Source organism: Hyla sarda, chromosome 4, assembly GCF_029499605.1.
Source record: "Hyla sarda isolate aHylSar1 chromosome 4, aHylSar1.hap1, whole genome shotgun sequence".
NCBI lineage: Eukaryota > Metazoa > Chordata > Amphibia > Anura > Hylidae > Hyla > Hyla sarda.
The window spans coordinates 416367734-416388621 of NC_079192.1; the positions used below are offsets into that span (position 1 = coordinate 416367734).

General features: G+C 44.9%; 1 protein-coding gene across 5 annotated transcripts in view; it reads right to left on the reverse strand.

The window, feature by feature from the left end:
• WNT5B (Wnt family member 5B) overlaps window positions 1–20888 on the reverse strand; it is a 148443-nt gene that overhangs the window by 22789 nt on the left and 104766 nt on the right. For all 5 annotated transcript variants that reach the window (XM_056517861.1, XM_056517858.1, XM_056517862.1 and 2 more), the window contains exons 2-3: window positions 13541–13656; window positions 2596–2843 (exon numbers count right to left, since the gene is read on the reverse strand). In XM_056517861.1, the coding sequence (XP_056373836.1) occupies window positions 2596–2843; window positions 13541–13656 (364 nt within the window). The remainder of the gene's footprint in view (window positions 1–2595; window positions 2844–13540; window positions 13657–20888) is intronic.

Consider the following 20888-nt stretch of genomic DNA (forward strand, 5'->3'; position numbering starts at 1 on the left):
GTCTATAGTCAGGAGCAGTAGATGTGAGACCCTCCTATACATATCTCTGGGGTCTTCTCTGTATGGGGGTCTATGGTCAGGAGCAGTAGATGTGAGACCCTCCTATACATATCTCTGGGGTCTTCCCTGTATGGGGTCTATAGTCAGGAGCAGTAGATGTGAGACCCTCCTGTACATATATCTGGGGTCTTCTCTGTATGGGGGTCTATAGTCAGGAGCAGTAGATGTGAGACCCTCCTATACATATCTCTGGGGTCTTCTCTGTATGGGGGTCTATAGTCAGGAGCAGTAGATGTGAGACCCTCCTGTACATATCTCTGGGGTCTTCTCTGTATGGGGGTCTATAGTCAGGAGCAGTAGATGTGAGACCCTCCTGTACATATCTCTGGGGTCTTCTCTGTATGGGGGTCTATAGTCAGGAGCAGTAGATGTGAGACCCTCCTATACATATCTCTGGGGTCTCCTGTATATGGGGGTCTATAGTCAGGAGCAGTAGATGTGAGACCCTCCTATACATATCTCTGGGGTCTTCTCTGTATGGGGGTCTATGGTCAGGAGCAGTAGATGTGAGACCCTCCTATACATATCTCTGGGGTCTCTTGTATATTGGGGTCTATAGTCAGGAGCAGTAGATGTGAGACCCTCCTATACATATCTCTGGGGTCTTCTCTGTATGGGGGGTCTATAGTCAGGAGCAGTAGATGTGAGACCTTCCTGTACATATCTCTGGAGTCTTCTCTGTATGGGGGTCTATAGTCAGGAGCAGTAGATGTGAGACCCTCCTGTACATATCTCTGGGGTCTTCTCTGTATGGGGGTCTATAGTCAGGAGCAGTAGATGTGAGACCTTCCTGTACATATCTCTGGGGTCTTCTCTGTATAGGGGTCTATGGTCAGGAGCAGTAGATGTGAGACCCTCCTGTACATATCTCTGGGGTCTTCTCTGTATGGGGGTCTATAGTCAGGAGCAGTAGATGTGAGACCCTCCTGTACATATCTCTGGGGTCTTCTCTGTATGGGGGTCTATAGTCAGGAGCAGTAGATGTGAGACCCTCCTATACATATCTCTGGGGTCTTCTCTGTATGGGGGTCTATAGTCAGGAGCAGTAGATGTGAGACCCTCCTGTACATATCTCTGGGGTCTTCTCTGTATGGGGTCTATAGTCAGGAGCAGTAGATGTGAGACCCTCCTATACATATCTCTGGGGTCTTCTCTATATGGGGGTCTATAGTCAGGAGCAGTAGATGTGAGACCCTCCTGTACATATATCTGGGGTCTTCTCTGTATGGGGGTCTATAGTCAGGAGCAGTAGATGTGAGACCCTCCTGTACATATCTCTGGGGTCTTCTCTGTATGGGGGTCTATGGTCAGGAGCAGTAGATGTGAGACCCTCCTATACATATCTCTGGGGTCTTCTCTGTATGGGGGTCTATAGTCAGGAGCAGTAGATGTGAGACCCTCCTATACATATCTCTGGGGTCTTCTCTGTATGGGGGTCTATGGTCAGGAGCAGTAGATGTGAGACCCTCCTATACATATCTCTGGGGTCTTCTCTGTATGGGGGTCTATGGTCAGGAGCAGTAGATGTGAGACCCTCCTGTACATATCTCTGGGGTCTTCTCTGTATGGGGGTCTATAGTCAGGAGCAGTAGATGTGAGACCCTCCTGTACACATCTCTGGGGTCAACTCTTTATCAGGGTCTCTGATCAGGCAGTGGTAGCTCTGTAGCACTGATTAGAGGGTCTTCTCTATATGGGGGTCTATGTCAGGTCTCTGTAGCAGTAATTAGAGGGTCTTCTCTATATGGGGGTCTATGGCCAGGTCTCTGTAGCAGTGATTAGAGGGTCTTCTCTGTATGGGGGTCTATGGCCAGGTCTCTGTAGTAGTAATTAGAGGGTCTTCTCTATATGGGGGTCTATGGCCAGGTCTCTGTAGCAGTGATTAGAGGGTCTTCTCTGTATGGGGGTCTATGGCCAGGTCTCTGTAGCAGTGATTAGAGGGTCTTCCCTATACGGGGGTCTATGGCCAGGTCTCTGTAGCAGTGATTAGAGGGTCTTCCCTATACGGGGGTCTATGGCCAGGTCTCTGTAGCACCGATTAGAGGGTCTTCTGATCTCCCTATTTGTTTTCACTTTGTTTGAAGGGGAAAGTGATGTAGTACTAATGGTGCCAGTAATCCCCCTCACAGGATTAGGAATGCGGGGGCTGGGGGGTGGACGGCCCCTTTAACACCTATCTTTATTATGTGGCATCAGCCCAGGCCCGGATCTGCAGCTCCTCTCCATATCAAAGGGATCTACACAATGGGACCTCACACCTCAAATCAAAGGGTTAATGGTGGGGGAGGGGGCCGGGGGCTGCACCCAAAACATAGAACCCTGATATATGAAGACTGGATGTGAGAAGACCCCAAAAATAAAGGACATCCCAAAATCCTGTAGTATTTACAGAACACTCAGTATTGAGTATACAGGTCAGGAGGAGTGGTACTGTGCAGTGTATATATATATATACACACACAGAATAAGAGCAGAAAAGGACAATTCAGGGACTGACATTTCCAGGGGGATCTGAACATTTTCGGGGGTTCTCACCGATCTGCATGACTCTGCCGAAGACGGAGGCGTTGTCCACAGTGCTGCAGTTCCACCTCCTCTGCTTGAACTGGTACTGGCACTCCTTGATGCCCGTTTTGGCCCCTTCCCCAATGTAGACCATGTGGTCCTGGTACAGGTGGCACAGCTTCCTCTGCCCGGGGGATAGGCCACTCAGCTGGCTGCACAGGGGCTGGGCACCGATTATATACATCTCCGGCCTCTGGATGGGGTTTAGGGCCATCGACCTGGAACAGGAGAGAAGACAGGTTACAGAGGAACTCCACCCAGAACCCTTCTTTATTCACACAACTGATAGAGGAGGGTCCCATATGAACTTGGGGGGGACCCCTCTGTACCCCATTACAGACCTTTACATAGACCAGTGTTGCTTAAGTGCCTCCAGCTGTTGCAAAAACTACAATTCCCAACATGCCCGCCCTATTTGGTCAACACTGCTCTAAGCCCAAGGGAATGTCAATCCTCCAGCCATGGTTTCCCTACAGGTTTCCTTCCTCCACTGGGGTTTATCCCCTCTCCTAAGTGCTGGAGGCTATCTGGGCATGCTGGGAGTTGTAGTTTAGCAACAGCTGGAGGCACCCTGGTTAGGAAACACTGGTAGAGACAGTCCATACCTCTACCAGTATATATCCAGGACACTGCATAAAGTCATGGCCGTAAATGTTGGCCCCCCTGACGTTTTTCTATATAATGAAGTATTTCTCACAGGAAAGGATTGCAGTAACACAGGTTTATTCCCTTTGTGTGTATATATATATAGATCTCCTCTGTATATATATATATATATATATTGCAGTAACACATGTTTTGCTATACACATGTTTATTCCCTTTGTGTGTATATATATATATATATATATCTCCTCTCCTCTGTATATATATATATATTGCAGTAACACAGGTTTTGCTATACACATGTTTATTCCCTTTGTGTGTATTGGAACTAAACCAAAAAAGGAGGAAAAAAGCAAATTGGACATAATGTCACCAAACTCCAAAAATGGGCCGGACACAATTATTGGCCCCTTAACTTAATATTTGGTTGCACAGCCTTTGGGAAAAAAAATAAGTGAAATCAGTCTCTTCCTATAACCATCAATAAGCTTCTTACACCTCTCAGCCGGCATGTTGGACCACTCTTCCTATAAGCATCAATAAGCTCCTTAGACCTCTCAGCCAGAATGTTGGACCACTCTTCCTATAACCATCAATAAGCTTCTTACACCTCTCAGCCGGAATGTTGGACCACTCTTCCTATAAGCATCAATAAGCTTCTTACACCTCTCAGCCGGAATGTTGGACCACTCTTCCTATAAGCATCAATAAGCTTCTTACACCTCTCAGCCGGAATGTTGGACCACTCTTCCTATAACCATCAATAAGCTTCTTACACCTCTCAGCCGGAATGTTGGACCACTCTTCCTATAACCATCAATAAGCTTCTTACACCTCTCAGCCGGATTGTTGGACCACTCTTCCTATAAGCATCAATAAGCTTCTTACACCTCTCAGCCGGAATGTTGGACCACTCTTCCTATAAGCATCAATAAGCTCCTTAGACCTCTCAGCCGGAATGTTGGACCACTCTTCCTATAACCATCAATAAGCTTCTTACACCTCTCAGCCGGAATGTTGGACCACTCTTCCTATAAGCATCAATAAGCTCCTTAGACCTCTCAGCCGGAATGTTGGACCACTCTTCCTATAACCATCAATAAGCTTCTTACACCTCTCAGCCGGAATGTTGGACCACTCTTCCTATAAGCATCAATAAGCTTCTTACACCTCTCAGCCGGAATGTTGGACCACTCTTCCTATAACCATCAATAAGCTTCTTACACCTCTCAGCCGGAATGTTGGACCACTCTTCCTATAAGCATCAATAAGCTTCTTACACCTCTCAGCCGGAATGTTGGACCACTCTTCCTATAACCATCAATAAGCTTCTTACACCTCTCAGCCGGATTGTTGGACCACTCTTCCTATAAGCATCAATAAGCTTCTTACACCTCTCAGCCGGAATGTTGGACCACTCTTCCTATAAGCATCAATAAGCTCCTTAGACCTCTCAGCCAGAATGTTGGACCACTCTTCCTATAACCATCAATAAGCTTCTTACACCTCTCAGCCGGAATGTTGGACCACTCTTCCTATAACCATCAATAAGCTTCTTACACCTCTCAGCCGGAATGTTGGACCACTCTTCCTATAAGCATCAATAAGCTTCTTACACCTCTCAGCCGGAATGTTGGACCACTCTTCCTATAACCATCAATAAGCTTCTTACACCTCTCAGCCGGAATGTTGGACCACTCTTCCTTTACAAACTGCTCCCGGTCTCTTATTGGACGGCGCCTTTTCCCAACAGTAATTATAAGATCTCTCCACAGGTGATCAATGGGATTTAGATCTGGACTCATTGCTGACACTTCAGAACTCTCCAGCACTTTGTTGTCGTCCATTTCTGGGGCTTTTTGACGTATGTTTGGGGTCATTGTCCTGCTGGAAGACCCAAGATCTCGGACACAAACCCAGCTTTCTGACACTGGGCTGTACAGTGCGACCCAAAATCCATTGGTAATCCTCAGATTTCATGATGTCTTGTACACATTCAAGGCCCCCAGTGCCAGAGGCAGCAAAACAACCCAAAACATCACTGACCTCCCCCATATGTCACTGTAGGTTCTGTGTTCTTTTCTTTGTAGGCATCATTCCGTTTTCGGTAAACAGTAGAATGATTTGCTTTACCAAAAAGATCTATCTTGGTCTCATCTGTCCACAAGACGTTTTCCCAGAAGGATTTTGATTACTCAAGTTCATTTTGGTAAAATGTAGTCTTGCTTTTTTCTGTCTTGGTGTCAGCAGTGGAGTCCTCCTGGGTCTCCTCCATAGTGGGGTCCTCCTGGGTCTCCTCCATAGTGGGGTCCTCGTGGGTCTCCTCCATAGTGGGGTCCTCCTGGGTCTCCTCCACAGTGGGGTCCTCCTGGGTCTCCTCCACAGTGGGGTCCTCCTGGGTCTCCTCCACAGTGGGGTCCTCCTGGGTCTCCTCCACAGTGGGGTCCTCCTGGGTCTCCTCCACAGTGGGGTCCTCCTGGGTCTCCTCCACAGTGGGGTCCTCCTGGGTCTCCTCCACAGTGGGGTCCTCCTGGGTCTCCTCCAGAGTGGGGTCCTCCTGGGTCTCCTCCAGAGTGGGGTCCTCCTGGGTCTCCTCCAGAGTGGGGTCCTCCTGGGTCTCCTCCAGAGTGGGGTCCTCCTGGGTCTCCTCCACAGTGGGGTCCTCCTGGGTCTCCTCCACAGCGGGGTCCTCCTGGGTCTCCTCCACAGCGGGGTCCTCCTGGGTCTCCTCCACAGCGGGGTCCTCCTGGGTCTCCTCCATAGTGGGGTCCTCCTGGGTCTCCTCCATAGTGGGGTCCTCCTGGGTCTCCTCCATAGTGGGGTCCTCCTGGGTCTCCTCCATAATGGGGTCCTCCTGGGTCTCCTCCATAGTGGGGTCCTCCTGGGTCTCCTCCATAGTGGGGTCCTCCTGGGTCTCCTCCATAGCATTTCATTTCATTTATATGTCGCCGGATAGTTTGCGCTGACACTGATGCTCCCTGAGCCTGCAGGACAGCTTGAATATCTTTGGAACTTGTTTGGGGCTGCTTATCCCCCATCCGGACTATCTTGCGTTGACACCTTTCATCAGTTTTTCTCTTCCGTCCACGCCCAGGGAGATTATCTACAGGGCCATGGGGTGTAAACTTCTTGATAATGTTGCGCACTGTGGACAAAGACAAATCTAGATCTCTGGAGATGGACTTGTAACCTGGAGATTGTTGATATTTTTCCACAATTTTGGTTCCCAAGTCCTCAGACAGTTCTCTTCTCCTCTTTCTGTTCTCTCTTCTCCTCTTTCTGTTCTCTCTTCTCCTCTTTCTGTTCTCTCTTCTCCTCTTTCTGTTCTCTCTTCTCCTCTTTCTGTTCTCTCTTCTCCTCTTTCTGTTCTCTCTTCTCCTCTTTCTGTTCTCTCTTCTCCTCTTTCTGTTCTCTCTTCTCCTCTTTCTGTTCTCTTCTCCTCTTTCTGTTCTCTCTTCTCCTCTTTCTGTTCTCTCTTCTCCTCTTTCTGTTCTCTCTTCTCCTCTTTCTGTTCTCTCTTCTCCTCTTTCTGTTCTCTCTTCTCCTCTTTCTGTTCTCTCTTCTCCTCTTTCTGTTCTCTCTTCTCCTCTTTCTGTTCTCTCCTCCTCTTTCTGTTCTCTCCTCCTCTTTCTGTTCTCTCTTCTCCTCTTTCTGTTCTCTCCTCCTCTTTCTGTTCTCTTCTCCTCTTTCTGTTCTCTTCTCCTCTTTCTGTTCTCTTCTCCTCTTTCTGTTGTCCATGCTTAGTGTGACACACACACAGACACAATGCAAAGACTAAGTGAACTTCTCTCCTTTTTATCTGCTTTCAGGTGTGATTTTTATATTGCCCTCACCTGTTACTTGCCCCAGGTGAGTATAAAGGAACATCACAGGCTGGAAACAATCTTATTTATCCACAATTATGAAAGGCGCCAATAATTTTGTCCAGACCATTTTTGGAGTTTGGGGACATTATGTCCAATTTGCTTTTTTTCCTCCTCTTTTGGTTTAGTTCCAATACACACAAAGGGAATAAACATGTGTATAGCAAAACCTGTGTTACTGCAATATATATATATATATATATATATATACAGAGGAGAGGAGATCTATATATATATATATATACAGAGGAGAGGAGATCTATATATATATATATATATATATATATATACAGAGGAGATCTATATATATATACAGAGGAGAGGAGATCTATATATATACACACACAAAGGGAATAAACATGTGTATAGCAAAACCTGTGTTACTGCAATATATATATACAGAGGAAAGGAGATCTATATATATATACAGAGGAGAGGAGATCTATATATATATATATATATATATATATATATATATATATATATATATACAGAGGAGAGGAGATCTATATATATACACAGAGGAGAGGAGAGGAGATCTATATATATATATATATATATACACAAAGGGAATAAACATGTGTATAGCAAAACCTGTGTTACTGCAATATATATATATATATATATATATATATATATATATACACAGAGGAGAGGAGATCTATATATATATATACAGAGGAGAGGAGATCTATATATATATATATATATATATATATATATATACACACAGAGGAGAGGAGATCTATATATATATATATATATATACACAGAGGAGAGGATATCTATATATATATATATATATACAGAGGAGAGGAGATCTATATATATATATATACACAGAGGAGAGGAGATCTATATATATATATATATATATATATATATATACACACAAAGGGAATAAACATGTGTATAGCAAAACCTGTGTTACTGCAATATATATATACAGAGGAGATCTATATATATATATATATATATATATATATATACACACAGAGGAGAGGAGATCTATATATATATATATATATATATATATACAGAGGAGAGGAGATATATATATACATATATATATATATATATATACAGAGGAGAGGAGATATATATATACATATATATATATATATATATATATATATATATACAGAGGAGAGGAGATCTATATATATATATACACAGAGGAGAGGAGATCTATATATATATATATATATACAGAGGAGAGGAGATATATATATATATATATATATATATACAGAGGAGAGGAGATCTATATATATATATATACAGAGGAGAGGAGATATATATATATATATATATACAGAGGAGAGGAGATATATATATATATATATATATACAGAGGAGAGGAGATATATATATATATATATATATATATATATATATACACAAAGGGAATAAACATGTGTATAGCAAAACCTGTGTTACTGCAATATATATATACAGAGGAGAGGAGATCTATATATATATATATACATACAGAGGAGAGGATATCTATATATATATATATATATATATATATATATATACACACAGAGGAGAGGAGATCTATATATATATATATATATACAGAGGAGAGGAGATCTATATATATATATATATATACACAGAGGAGAGGAGATCTATATATATATATATATATACAGAGGAGAGGAGATCTATATATATATATATATATAAAGGAAGAACAAAGAAGAAGCACCGTGATACAGGATTCTAGATCCGTCTGGGTGCTCAGCTTCAGGGGCAGACCGACCCCCAACGTAATATCCTCAAAGAAGTGGAAGCGGCACTCCAAAATCACATCAAAGTAGTAGTTTATTCACTCATCTGTGTAAGCGACGTTTCGGCTTATCAATAAAGCCTTTTTCAAGCATGAAACAACAGTGCAAAAATGGTGTATATATACCCACCCCCCGATTGCACATGCAACAAGGAGGGGGCGTGTGCTCAAGATACAATAACAATAGTAATAAAACAGATCAGAGACCACAATCGGTCATATATAACAATATAAACAGTGAAGGGTGGTGAACCCATATACAATATTGAGTCCACAAACGTGCGATCATGTGTGGTACAATCAAGTAGTGTACATAATATCTTATAATTGATGTCTTGGTCCGGCATCAAGGGCGGCGCTCACCTGTTGACATGAGGAGGTTCATGTCAACAGGTGAGCGCCGCCCTTGATGCCGGACCAAGACATCAATTATAAGATATTATGTACACTACTTGATTGTACCACACATGATCGCACGTTTGTGGACTCAATATTGTATATGGGTTCACCACCCTTCACTGTTTATATTGTTATATATGACCGATTGTGGTCTCTGATCTGTTTTATTACTATTGTTATTGTATCTTGAGCACACGCCCCCTCCTTGTTGCATGTGCAATCGGGGGGTGGGTATATATACACCATTTTTGCACTGTTGTTTCATGCTTGAAAAAGGCTTTATTGATAAGCCGAAACGTCGCTTACACAGATGAGTGAATAAACTACTACTTTGATGTGATTTTGGAGTGCCGCTTCCACTTCTTTGAGGATATATATATATATATATATACACACAAAGGGAATAAACATGTGTATAGCAAAACCTGTGTTACTGCAATATATATATATATATATATATATATATATACAGAGGAGAGGAGATCTATATATATATATATATATACAGAGGAGAGGAGATCTATATATATATATATATATATATATATATATATACACAGAGGAGAGGAGATCTATATATATATATATATATATATATATATATATATATATACACAGAGGAGAGGAGATCTATATATATATATATATATACACAAAGGGAATAAACCTGTGTTACTTCAATCCTTTCCTGTGAGAAATACTTCATTTTATAGAAACATTTCAGGGGGGACAACATTTACGGCCATGACTGTACGACATGCTTCACTTCATGCAGTGCTGGTACAGTGTGTCATCTGGATTTGTAGGTTCATTACATATAGGAATAGGTGGTGCAGAACTACAACTCCCATCTTGTCCTGATGGTTGTGGTTTTGCAGAGAACACATTCTCACCATCTCCCTGAGCTCAGGAGCTGACACTTCACCCCCCCCCCCCCTCCATATATCAGGACACTGTCATTCGTCTATGATCTGCGTCTCCTTGTCTCATAACTGACCCCCCCCCCCCACCTTGTTGTACATGGCAGACTCGTTACAATGTATCAGCCTCTTCTCTATATATAGAAGCCCCCCAGCCTTATACCACAGGACCCCCCCTTACCTCCCTATACACAGCTGACACCTTACAGACTCGTTACAATGTATCAGCCTCTTCTGTATATAGAAGCCCCCTAAGCCTTATACCACAGGACCCCCTCACCTCCCTATACACAGCTGACACCTTACAGACTCGTTACAATGTATCAGCCTCTTCTCTATAGAAGCCCCCCAACCTTATACCACAGGACCCCCCCCTCACCTCCATATACACAGCTGACACCTTACAGACTCGTTACAATGTATCAGCCTCTTCTGTATATAGAAGCCCCCCAGCCTTATACCACAGGACCCCCTCACCTCCCTATACACAGCTGACACCTTACAGGCTCGTTACAATGTATCAGCCTCTTCTCTATAGAAGCCCCCCAACCTTATACTACAGGACCCCCCCCTCACCTCCATATACACAGCTGACACCTTACAGACTCGTTACAATGTATCAGCCTCTTCTGTATATAGAAGCCCCCCAGCCTTATACCACAGGACCCCCTCACCTCCCTATACACAGCTGACACCTTACAGACTCGTTACAATGTATCAGCCTCTTCTGTATATAGAAGCCCCCCAGCCTTATACCACAGGACCCCCCTCACCACCCTATACACAGCTGACACCTTACAGACTCGTTACAATGTATCAGCCTCTTCTCTATAGAAGCCCCCCAGCCTTATACCACAGGACCCCCCTCACCTCCCTATACACAGCTGACACCTTACAGACTCGTTACAATGTATCAGCCTCTTCTCTATAGAAGCCCCCCAGCCTTATACCACAGGACCCCCCTCACCTCCCTATACACAGCTGACACCTTACAGACTCGTTACAATGTATCAGCCTCTTCTGTATATAGAAGCCCCCCAGCCTTATACCACAGGACCCCCCTCACCTCCCTATACACAGCTGACACCTTACAGACTTGTTACAATGTATCAGCCTCTTCTCTATATATAGAAGCCCCCCAGCCTTATACCACAGGACCCCCCCTCACCTCCCTATACACAGCTGACACCTTACAGACTCGTTACAATGTATCAGCCTCTTCTCTATAGAAGCCCCCCAACCTTATACCACAGGACCCCCCCCCTCACCTCCATATACACAGCTGACACCTTACAGACTCGTTACAATGTATCAGCCTCTTCTGTATATAGAAGCCCCCCAGCCTTATACCACAGGACCCCCTCACCTCCCTATACACAGCTGACACCTTACAGACTTGTTACAATGTATCAGCCTCTTCTCTATATATAGAAGCCCCCCAGCCTTATACCACAGGACCCCCCCTCACCTCCCTATACACAGCTGACACCTTACAGACTCGTTACAATGTATCAGCCTCTTCTCTATAGAAGCCCCCCAACCTTATACCACAGGACCCCCCCCCCTCACCTCCATATACACAGCTGACACCTTACAGACTCGTTACAATGTATCAGCCTCTTCTGTATATAGAAGCCCCCCAGCCTTATACCACAGGACCCCCTCACCTCCCTATACACAGCTGACACCTTACAGACTCGTTACAATGTATCAGCCTCTTCTGTATATAGAAGCCCCCCAGCCTTATACCACAGGACCCCCCCCCCTCACCTCCATATACACAGCTGACACCTTACAGACTCGTTACAATGTATCAGCCTCTTCTCTATATAGAAGCCCCCCAGCCTTATACCACAGGACCCCCCTCACCTCCCTATACACAGCTGACACCTTACAGACTTGTTACAATGTATCAGCCTCTTCTCTATATATAGAAGCCCCCCAGCCTTATACCACAGGACCCCCCCTCACCTCCCTATACACAGCTGACACCTTACAGACTCGTTACAATGTATCAGCCTCTTCTGTATATAGAAGCCCCCCAGCCTTATACCACAGGACCCCCTCACCTCCCTATACACAGCTGACACCTTACAGACTCGTTACAATGTATCAGCCTCTTCTCTATAGAAGCCCCCCAACCTTATACCACAGGACCCCCCCCCTCACCTCCATATACACAGCTGACACCTTACAGACTCGTTACAATGTATCAGCCTCTTCTGTATATAGAAGCCCCCCAGCCTTATACCACAGGACCCCCTCACCTCCCTATACACAGCTGACACCTTACAGACTCGTTACAATGTATCAGCCTCTTCTGTATATAGAAGCCCCCCAGCCTTATACCACAGGACCCCCCCGCCTCACCTCCATATACACGGCTGACACCTTACAGACTCGTTACAATGTATCAGCCTCTTCTCTATATAGAAGCCCCCCAGCCTTATACCACAGGACCCCCTCACCTCCCTATACACAGCTGACACCTTACAGACTCGTTACAATGTATCAGCCCCTTCTCTATATATAGAAGCCCCCCAGCCTTATACCACAGGACCCCCCTCACCACCCTATACACAGCTGACACCTTACAGACTCGTTACAATGTATCAGCCTCTTCTCTATAGAAGCCCCCCAACCTTATACTACAGGACCCCCCTCACCTCCCTATACACAGCTGACACATTACAGACTCGTTACAATGTATCAGCCCCTTCTCTATATAGAAGCCCCCCAGCCTTATACCACAGTACCCCCCCCCTCACCACCCTATACACAGCTGACACCTTACAGACTCGTTACAATGTATCAGCCCCTTCTCTATATATAGAAGCCCCCCAGCCTTATACCACAGGACCCCCTCACCTCCCTATACACAGCTGACACCTTACAGACTCGTTACAATGTATCAGCCTCTTCTCTATAGAAGCCCCCCAGCCTTATACCACAGGACCCCCCCTCACCTCCCTATACACAGCTGACACCTTACAGACTCGTTACAATGTATCAGCCTCTTCTGTATATAGAAGCCCCCCAGCCTTATACCACAGGACCCCCCTCACCTCCATATACACAGCTGACACCTTACAGACTCGTTACAATGTATCAGCCTCTTCTCTATATAGAAGCCCCCCAGCCTTATACCACAGGACCCCCCCCCCCTCACCTCCATATACACAGCTGACACCTTACAGACTCGTTACAATGTATCAGCCCCTTCTCTATATATAGAAGCCCCCCAGCCTTATACCACAGTACCCCCCCTCACCTCCCTATACACAGCTGACACCTTACAGACTCGTTACAATGTATCAGCCCCCGGGTACTCACCACCAGGAGTTGGCCCCCACCAGGGGCAGGAGGGCAGCGGTCAGTAGCAGGATGGCTGTGCTCCCCCTCATGCTGCCCCCCGGACGCTCCGCGGATCTCCAGCCGCTCGCGGGTCCCTGTGAGAAGGAGACGGAGAGAAGACTGAGGAGAGAGGACGGGACTGCTCCGGGGCTCCCCCTGCCGGCCGGCCCCGGCACTGCACCCTCCACACTATCACTCATTTACATGTCATTACCTGAGAGGGGAAGGGACTGAGATATAAGGGAAAGAGACAGTCACATATAGGAGAGAGACAGTCACATAGGAGAGAGACAGTCACATATAGGGGAGAGAGAGAGTCACATAGGAAGAGACAGTCACATATAGGGGAGAGAGAGTCACATAGGAAGAGACAGTCACATATAGGGGAGAGACAGTCACATATAGGAGAGAGAGACAGTCACATGTAGGGGATAGAGAGAGTCACATAGGAAGATACAGTCACATATAGGGGAGAGAGAGAGTCACATAGGAAGAGACAGTCACATATAGGGGAGAGAGAGAGTCACATAGGAAGAGACAGTCACATATAGGGGAGAGAGAGAGTCACATAGGAAGAGACAGTCACATATAGGGGAGAGACAGTCACATATAGGAGAGAGAGAGTGACATAGGAAGAGACAGTCACATGTAGGGGATAGAGAGAGTCACATACAGGAGAGAGACAGTCACATATAGGAGAGAGAGTCATATATAGGGAGAGACAGTCACATATAGGGGAGAGACAGTCACATAGGAAGAGACAGTCACATATAGGAGAGAGACAGTCACATGTAGGGGAGAGAGACAGTCACATAGGAAGAGACAGTCATATATAGGAGAGAGACAGTCACATGTAGAGAAAGAGACAGTCACATAGGAAGAGACAGTCACATATAGGAGAGAGACAGTCACATGTAGGGAGAGAATCATATAGGGGAGAGACAGTCACATATAGGGGAAAGAGACAGTCACATGTAGGGAGAGACAGTCACATATAGGGAAGAGACAGTCACATAGGAAGAGACTGTCACATAGGAAGAGACTGTCACATATAGGGGAGAGAATCATATAGGGAGAGACTCGCATAGAGAGAGAGTCATATATATAGGGAGGAAACAGTCATTATATATATATAAGTGAGACAGTCACATATGGGGAGAGACAGTCTCATGTATAGGGGAGAGACATATATGAGAGATACAGTAACATATATAAGTAGACAGTCACATATATGGGGGAGAGAGACAGTCATGTATAGGGAGAGACAGTCACATATATGAGAGAGAGACAGTCACATATAGGGAGACACAGTCACATATAGGAGAGACATATATATAGGGGGAGATACAGACATATATAGGCGAGACTCCCCACAGGTGGAGGGGAGAGACTGCTACATACAAGGAGAGACACACAGGGGAAGATCACTGACGAGACACCAACAGACAGGTTAGAGACAGTTTTTGCAGGCTGACTGCTAGGTATCGGGAGAGATAGACAGCCACATACAGGAAGAGACCGTAATGTTTAGGTTACAGCCAAGGAGTCGGGGGGGGGGGGGGTCTCTGGGTGAGACAATATGGGGACCAGAAACAACATATGGATGTCACAATCTTAGGTAGAGCCGCATTGCAAAACTACAACCCCCAGCATGCTGGGAGTTGTAGTTTTGCAACAGCTGGAGGCACCCTGGTTTCAGCATAGCGCTCAGTGTGAACGGCACCGAAGCTTGCAGACTGTAACGTAACACCTGGCACGGTAATGGGCACTCTGTCGATGCCTCACGTGTCCCACAGCCGAAAGGTGACCAATCCAATGATGTAATGCGGCTGTGCCGATCCAGTTGTCGGATTCCTGACGGCAGATGATGTCATCGGACACAACAGCGTCCAGACAGGGGCGATAAGGCCTCACGTCTGCCCCCGTCGCGGTCCCTCATTTATCTATCCAGCACCTCCATATATATATATAAACACCATCACGGTCACACTTGGCATGTGTCAGCCCACCCGGCCCGCCTGTGACTGTATATACATCAGATCGGACCCGCCACTGTACAGAATAAATACACACAGTCTACAGATGTACAAGATGGGCTTAACCCTCTGCTGCCTGAAGACCCCCAACACCCCTTCCATTACTATTAAAAAGGTGTGTAATCTGGTAATCCAGAAAGTCCAATAATCCGGAACATGTCGGGTCCCAGTCAAATTGGAAGGAATATTACTGCATAGGCGGAAAGGTTATGGACGTGCTGAGCCCAAAGTCTCCTCCACAGCTTCTTATGATCAAATGGAACACAATGACAATCCTATAGGCATCGAACCTGAACCTATATAGTGCCGGACCTATAGGCATGGTACTGGATCTATAGGCATGGTGCTGGATCTATAGGCATGGTAATTGATCTATAGGTCTGGTGCTGGTTCTATTAGCATGGTGCCGGACCTATAGGCATGGTACTGGATCTATAGGCATGGTGCTGGATCTATAGACATGGTGCCGGACCTATAGGCATGGTGCTGGATCTATAGGCATGGTGCTGGATCTATAGGCATGGTACTTGATCTATAGGTCTGGTGCTGGTTCTATTAACATAGTGCCGGACCCATAGGCATGGTACTGGATCTATAGGTATGGTGCTGGTTCTATAGGCATGGTACTGGATCTATAGGTCTGGTGCTGGTTCTATTAACATAGTGCTGGACCCATAGGCATGGTACTGGATCTATAGGTATGGTGCTGGTTCTATAGGCATGGTACTGGATCTATAGGTCTGGTGCTGGTTCTATTAACATAGTGCCGGACCCATAGGCATGGTACTGGATATATAGGCATGGTGCTGGATCTATAGTCATGGTACTGGATCTATAGGCATGGTACTGGATATATAGGCATGGTGCTGGATCTATAGTCATGGTACTGGATCTATAGGCATGGTACTGGATATATAGGCATGGTGCTGGATCTATAGTCATGGTCCTGGATCTATAGGCATTGTACTGAATCTTTAGTGATGGTGCTGGATCTATAGTCATGGTGCTAGATCTATAGGTATGGTGCTGGATCTATAGTCATGGTGCTGGTTCTATAGGCATGGTACTGGATCTATAGGTATGGTGCTGGTTCTATTAGCATGGTGCCGGACCTATAGCCATAGTGCTGGATCCATAGGCATAGCACCAAACCTATAGAAACACAATGACAGATCTATAGGAATTGGGCTGGATCTATAGCCATGGTGTCGGACCTATAGGAATGGTGCTGGAGCTATAGATATAGTGTTAGATCCATAAGCATGGTGCTAGATTTATAGTCATGGTGCAAGATCTATAGTCATAGTGCCGGATCTATAGTCATGGTGCTGGTTCTATTGGCATAGTGCCAGACCTATAGGCATGGTGCTGGTTCTATTGGCATAGTGCCAGATCTATAGTCATGGTGCTGGTTCTATTGGCACAGTGCCGGATCTATAGTCATGGTGCTGGTTCTATTGGCATAGTGCCGGATCTATAGTCATGGTGCTAGTTCTATTGGCATAGTGCCGGATCTATAGGCATGGTGCTGGTTCTATTGGCATAGTGCCAGATCTATAGTCATGGTGCTGGTTCTATTGGCACAGTGCCGGATCTATAGTCATGGTGCTGGTTCTATTGGCATAGTGCCGGATCTATAGTCATGGTGCTAGTTCTATTGGCATAGTGCCGGATCTATAGTCATGGTGCTGGTTCTATTGGCATAGTGCCGGATCTATAGTCATGGTGCTAGTTCTATTGGCATAGTGCCGGATCTATAGTCATGGTGCTGGTTCTATTGGCATAGTGCCGGATCTATAGTCATGGTGCTAGTTCTATTGGCATAGTGCCGGATCTATAGTCATGGTGCTGGTTCTATTGGCATAGTGCCGGATCTATAGAAACATAGAATGTGTCGGCAGATAAGAACCATTTGGCCCATCTAGTCTGCCCAATAATCTGAATCCTATCAATAGTCCCTGGCCCTATTTTATATGAAGAATAGCCTTATACCTATCTCTATCTTATATGAAGGATAGCCTTATACCTATCTCTATCTTATATGAAGGATAGCCTTATACCTATCTCTATCTTATATGAACGATAGCCTTATACCTATCCCTTTCTTATATGAAGGATAGTCTTATGCTTATCCCTATCTTATATGAAGGATATCCTTATGCCTATCCCTATCTTATATGAAGGATATCCTTATACCTATCTCTATCTTATATGAAGGATATCCTTATGCCTATCTCTATCTTATATGAAGGATAGCCTTATACCTATCCCTATCTTATATGAAGGATAGCCTTATGTTTATCTCTATCTTATATGAAGGATAGTCTTATACCTATCCCTATCTTATATGAAGGATAGCCTTATACATATATCTATCTTATATGAAGGATAGCCTTATACCTATCTCTATCTTATATGAAGGATAACCTTATGCCTATCTCTATCTTATATGAAGGATAGCCTTATGCCTATCTCTATCTTATATGAAGGATAGTCTTATGCTTATCCCTATCTTATATGAAGGATAGTCTTATGCTTATCCCTATCTTATATGAAGGATAGCCTTATGCCTATCTCTATCTTATATGAAGGATAGTCTTATGCTTATCCCTATCTTATATGAAGGATATCCTTATGCCTATCTCTATCTTATATGAAGGATATCCTTATGCCTATCCCTATCTTATATGAAGGATATCCTTATACCTATCTCTATCTTATATGAAGGATATCCTTATGCCTATCTCTATCTTATATGAAGGATAGCCTTATACCTATCCCTATCTTATATGAAGGATAGCCTTATGCTTATCTCTATCTTATATGAAGGATAGTCTTATACATATCCCTATATCTTATATGATGGATATCCTTATGCTTTTCCCTATCTTATATGAAGGATATCCTTATACCTATCCCATGCATGTTTAAACTCCTTCACTGTATTTGCAGCGACCACTTCTGCAGGAAGGCTATTCCATGCATCCACTACTCTCTCGGTAATGTAATACTTCCTGATATTACTGCAGAAACCTTTGCCCCTCTAATTTAAAACTATGTTCTCTTGTGGTAGATTTTCTTATTTTAAATAATTTATATAGTCATGGTCCTGGTTCTATTGGCATAGTGCCGGATCTATAGTCATGGTGCTGGTTCTATTGGCATAGTGCCAGATCTATAGTAATGGTGCTGGTTCTATTGGCATAGTGCTGGATCTATATTCATGGTGCTGGTTCTATTGGCACAGTGCCGGATCTATAGTCATGGTGCTGGTTTTATTGGCATAGTGCCGGATCTATAGTCATGGTCCTGGTTCTATTGGCACAGTGCCGGATCTATATTCATGGTGCTGGTTCTATTGGCACAGTGCCGGATCTATAGTCATGGTGCTGGTTTTATTGGCATAGTGCCGGATCTATAGTCATGGTGCTGGTTCTATTGGCACAGTGCCGGATCTATAGTCATGGTGCTGGTTTTATTGGCATAGTGCCGGATCTATAGGCATGGTGCTGGTTCTATTGGCATAGTGCCGGATCCATAGTCATGTTGCTGGTTCTATTGGCATAGTGCCGGATCTATAGTCATGGTGCTGGTTCTATTGGCATAGTGCCGGATCTATAGTCATGGTCCTGGATCTATTGGCATAGTGCCGGATCTATAGTCATGGTCCTGGTTCTATTGGCATAGTGCAAGATCTATAGTTATGGTCCTGGTTCTATTGGCATAGTGCCGGATCTATAGTCATGGTGCTGGTTCTATTGGCATAGTGCCGGATCCATAGTCATGTTGCTGGTTCTATTGGCATAGTGCCAGATCTATAGTCATGGTCCTGGTTCTATTGGCATAGTGCCAGATCTATAGTCATGGTACTAAATCTATAGGCATGGTGCTGGATCTATAGTCATGGTGCTGGTTCTATAGGCATGGTGCCGGATCTATAGTCATGGTCCTGGTTCTATTGGCATAGTGCCGGATCTATAGTCATGGTCCTGGTTCTATTGGCATAGTGCAAGATCTATAGTTATGGTCCTGGTTCTATTGGCATAGTGCCAGATCTATAGTCATGGTACTGAATCTATAGGCATGGTGCTGGATCTATAGTCATGGTGCTGGTTCTATAGGCATAGTGCCGGATCTATAGTCATGTTGCTGGTTCTATTGGCATAGTGCCGGATCTATAGTCATGGTGCTGGTTCTATTGGCATAGTGCAAGATCTATAGTTATGGTCCTGGTTCTATTGGCATAGTGCCGGATCTATAGTCATGGTACTGAATCTATAGGCATGGTGCTGGATCTATAGTCATGGTGCTGGTTCTATAGGCATGGTGCCGGATCTATAGTCATGGTCCTGGTTCTATTGGCATAGTGCTGGATCTATAGTCATGGTGCTGGTTCTATAGGCATGGTGCTGGATCTATAGTCATGGTGCTGGTTCTATTGGCATAGTGCCGGATCTATAGTCGTGGTACTGAATCTATAGGCATGGTGCTGGCTTTATTTGCATAGTGCCGGACCTATAGACATGGCATTGAACCTATATAGTGTTGGACATATTGGTATAATGCCGGAAATATAGGCATGGTGCAGAACCTATTGGATTAGCACTGGACTTATAGGCATAGTTCTGGATCTATAGGCATTGTGCCGAATCCATAGGCATTGTGCTGGACCTATAGGCATGGCTCTGGTTCTATTGGCATGGGGATGGACCTATAGGCATGGCTCTGGTTCTATTGGCATGGTGATGGACCTATAGGCATGTTGCTGGTTCTACTGGCATAGTTCCGAACCTATAGACATGGTGCCGGATCTATAGACATGGTGTTGGATCTATAGACATGGTGCTGGATCTATAGACATGGTGCTGGATATATAGACATGGTGCCGGATCTATAGACATGGTGCCGGATCTATAGACATGGTGCTGGATCTATAGACATGGTGCCGGATCTATAGACATGGTGCCGGACCAATAGGCATGGTGCCGTATCTATAGACATGGTGCTGGATCTATAGACATGGTGCCGGATCTATAGGCATGGTGCTGGTTATATTGGCATAGTTCCAAACCTATAGACATGGTGCCGGATCTATAGACATGGTGCCGGATCTATAGGCATGGTGCCGGATCTATAGACATGGTGCTGGATCTATAGACATGGTGCTGGATCTATAGGCATGGTGCTGGATCTATAGGCATGGTGCCAGATCTATAGACATGGTGCTGGATCTATAGACATGGTGCCAGATCTATAGACATGGTGCTGGATCTATAGACATAATGCCGGAT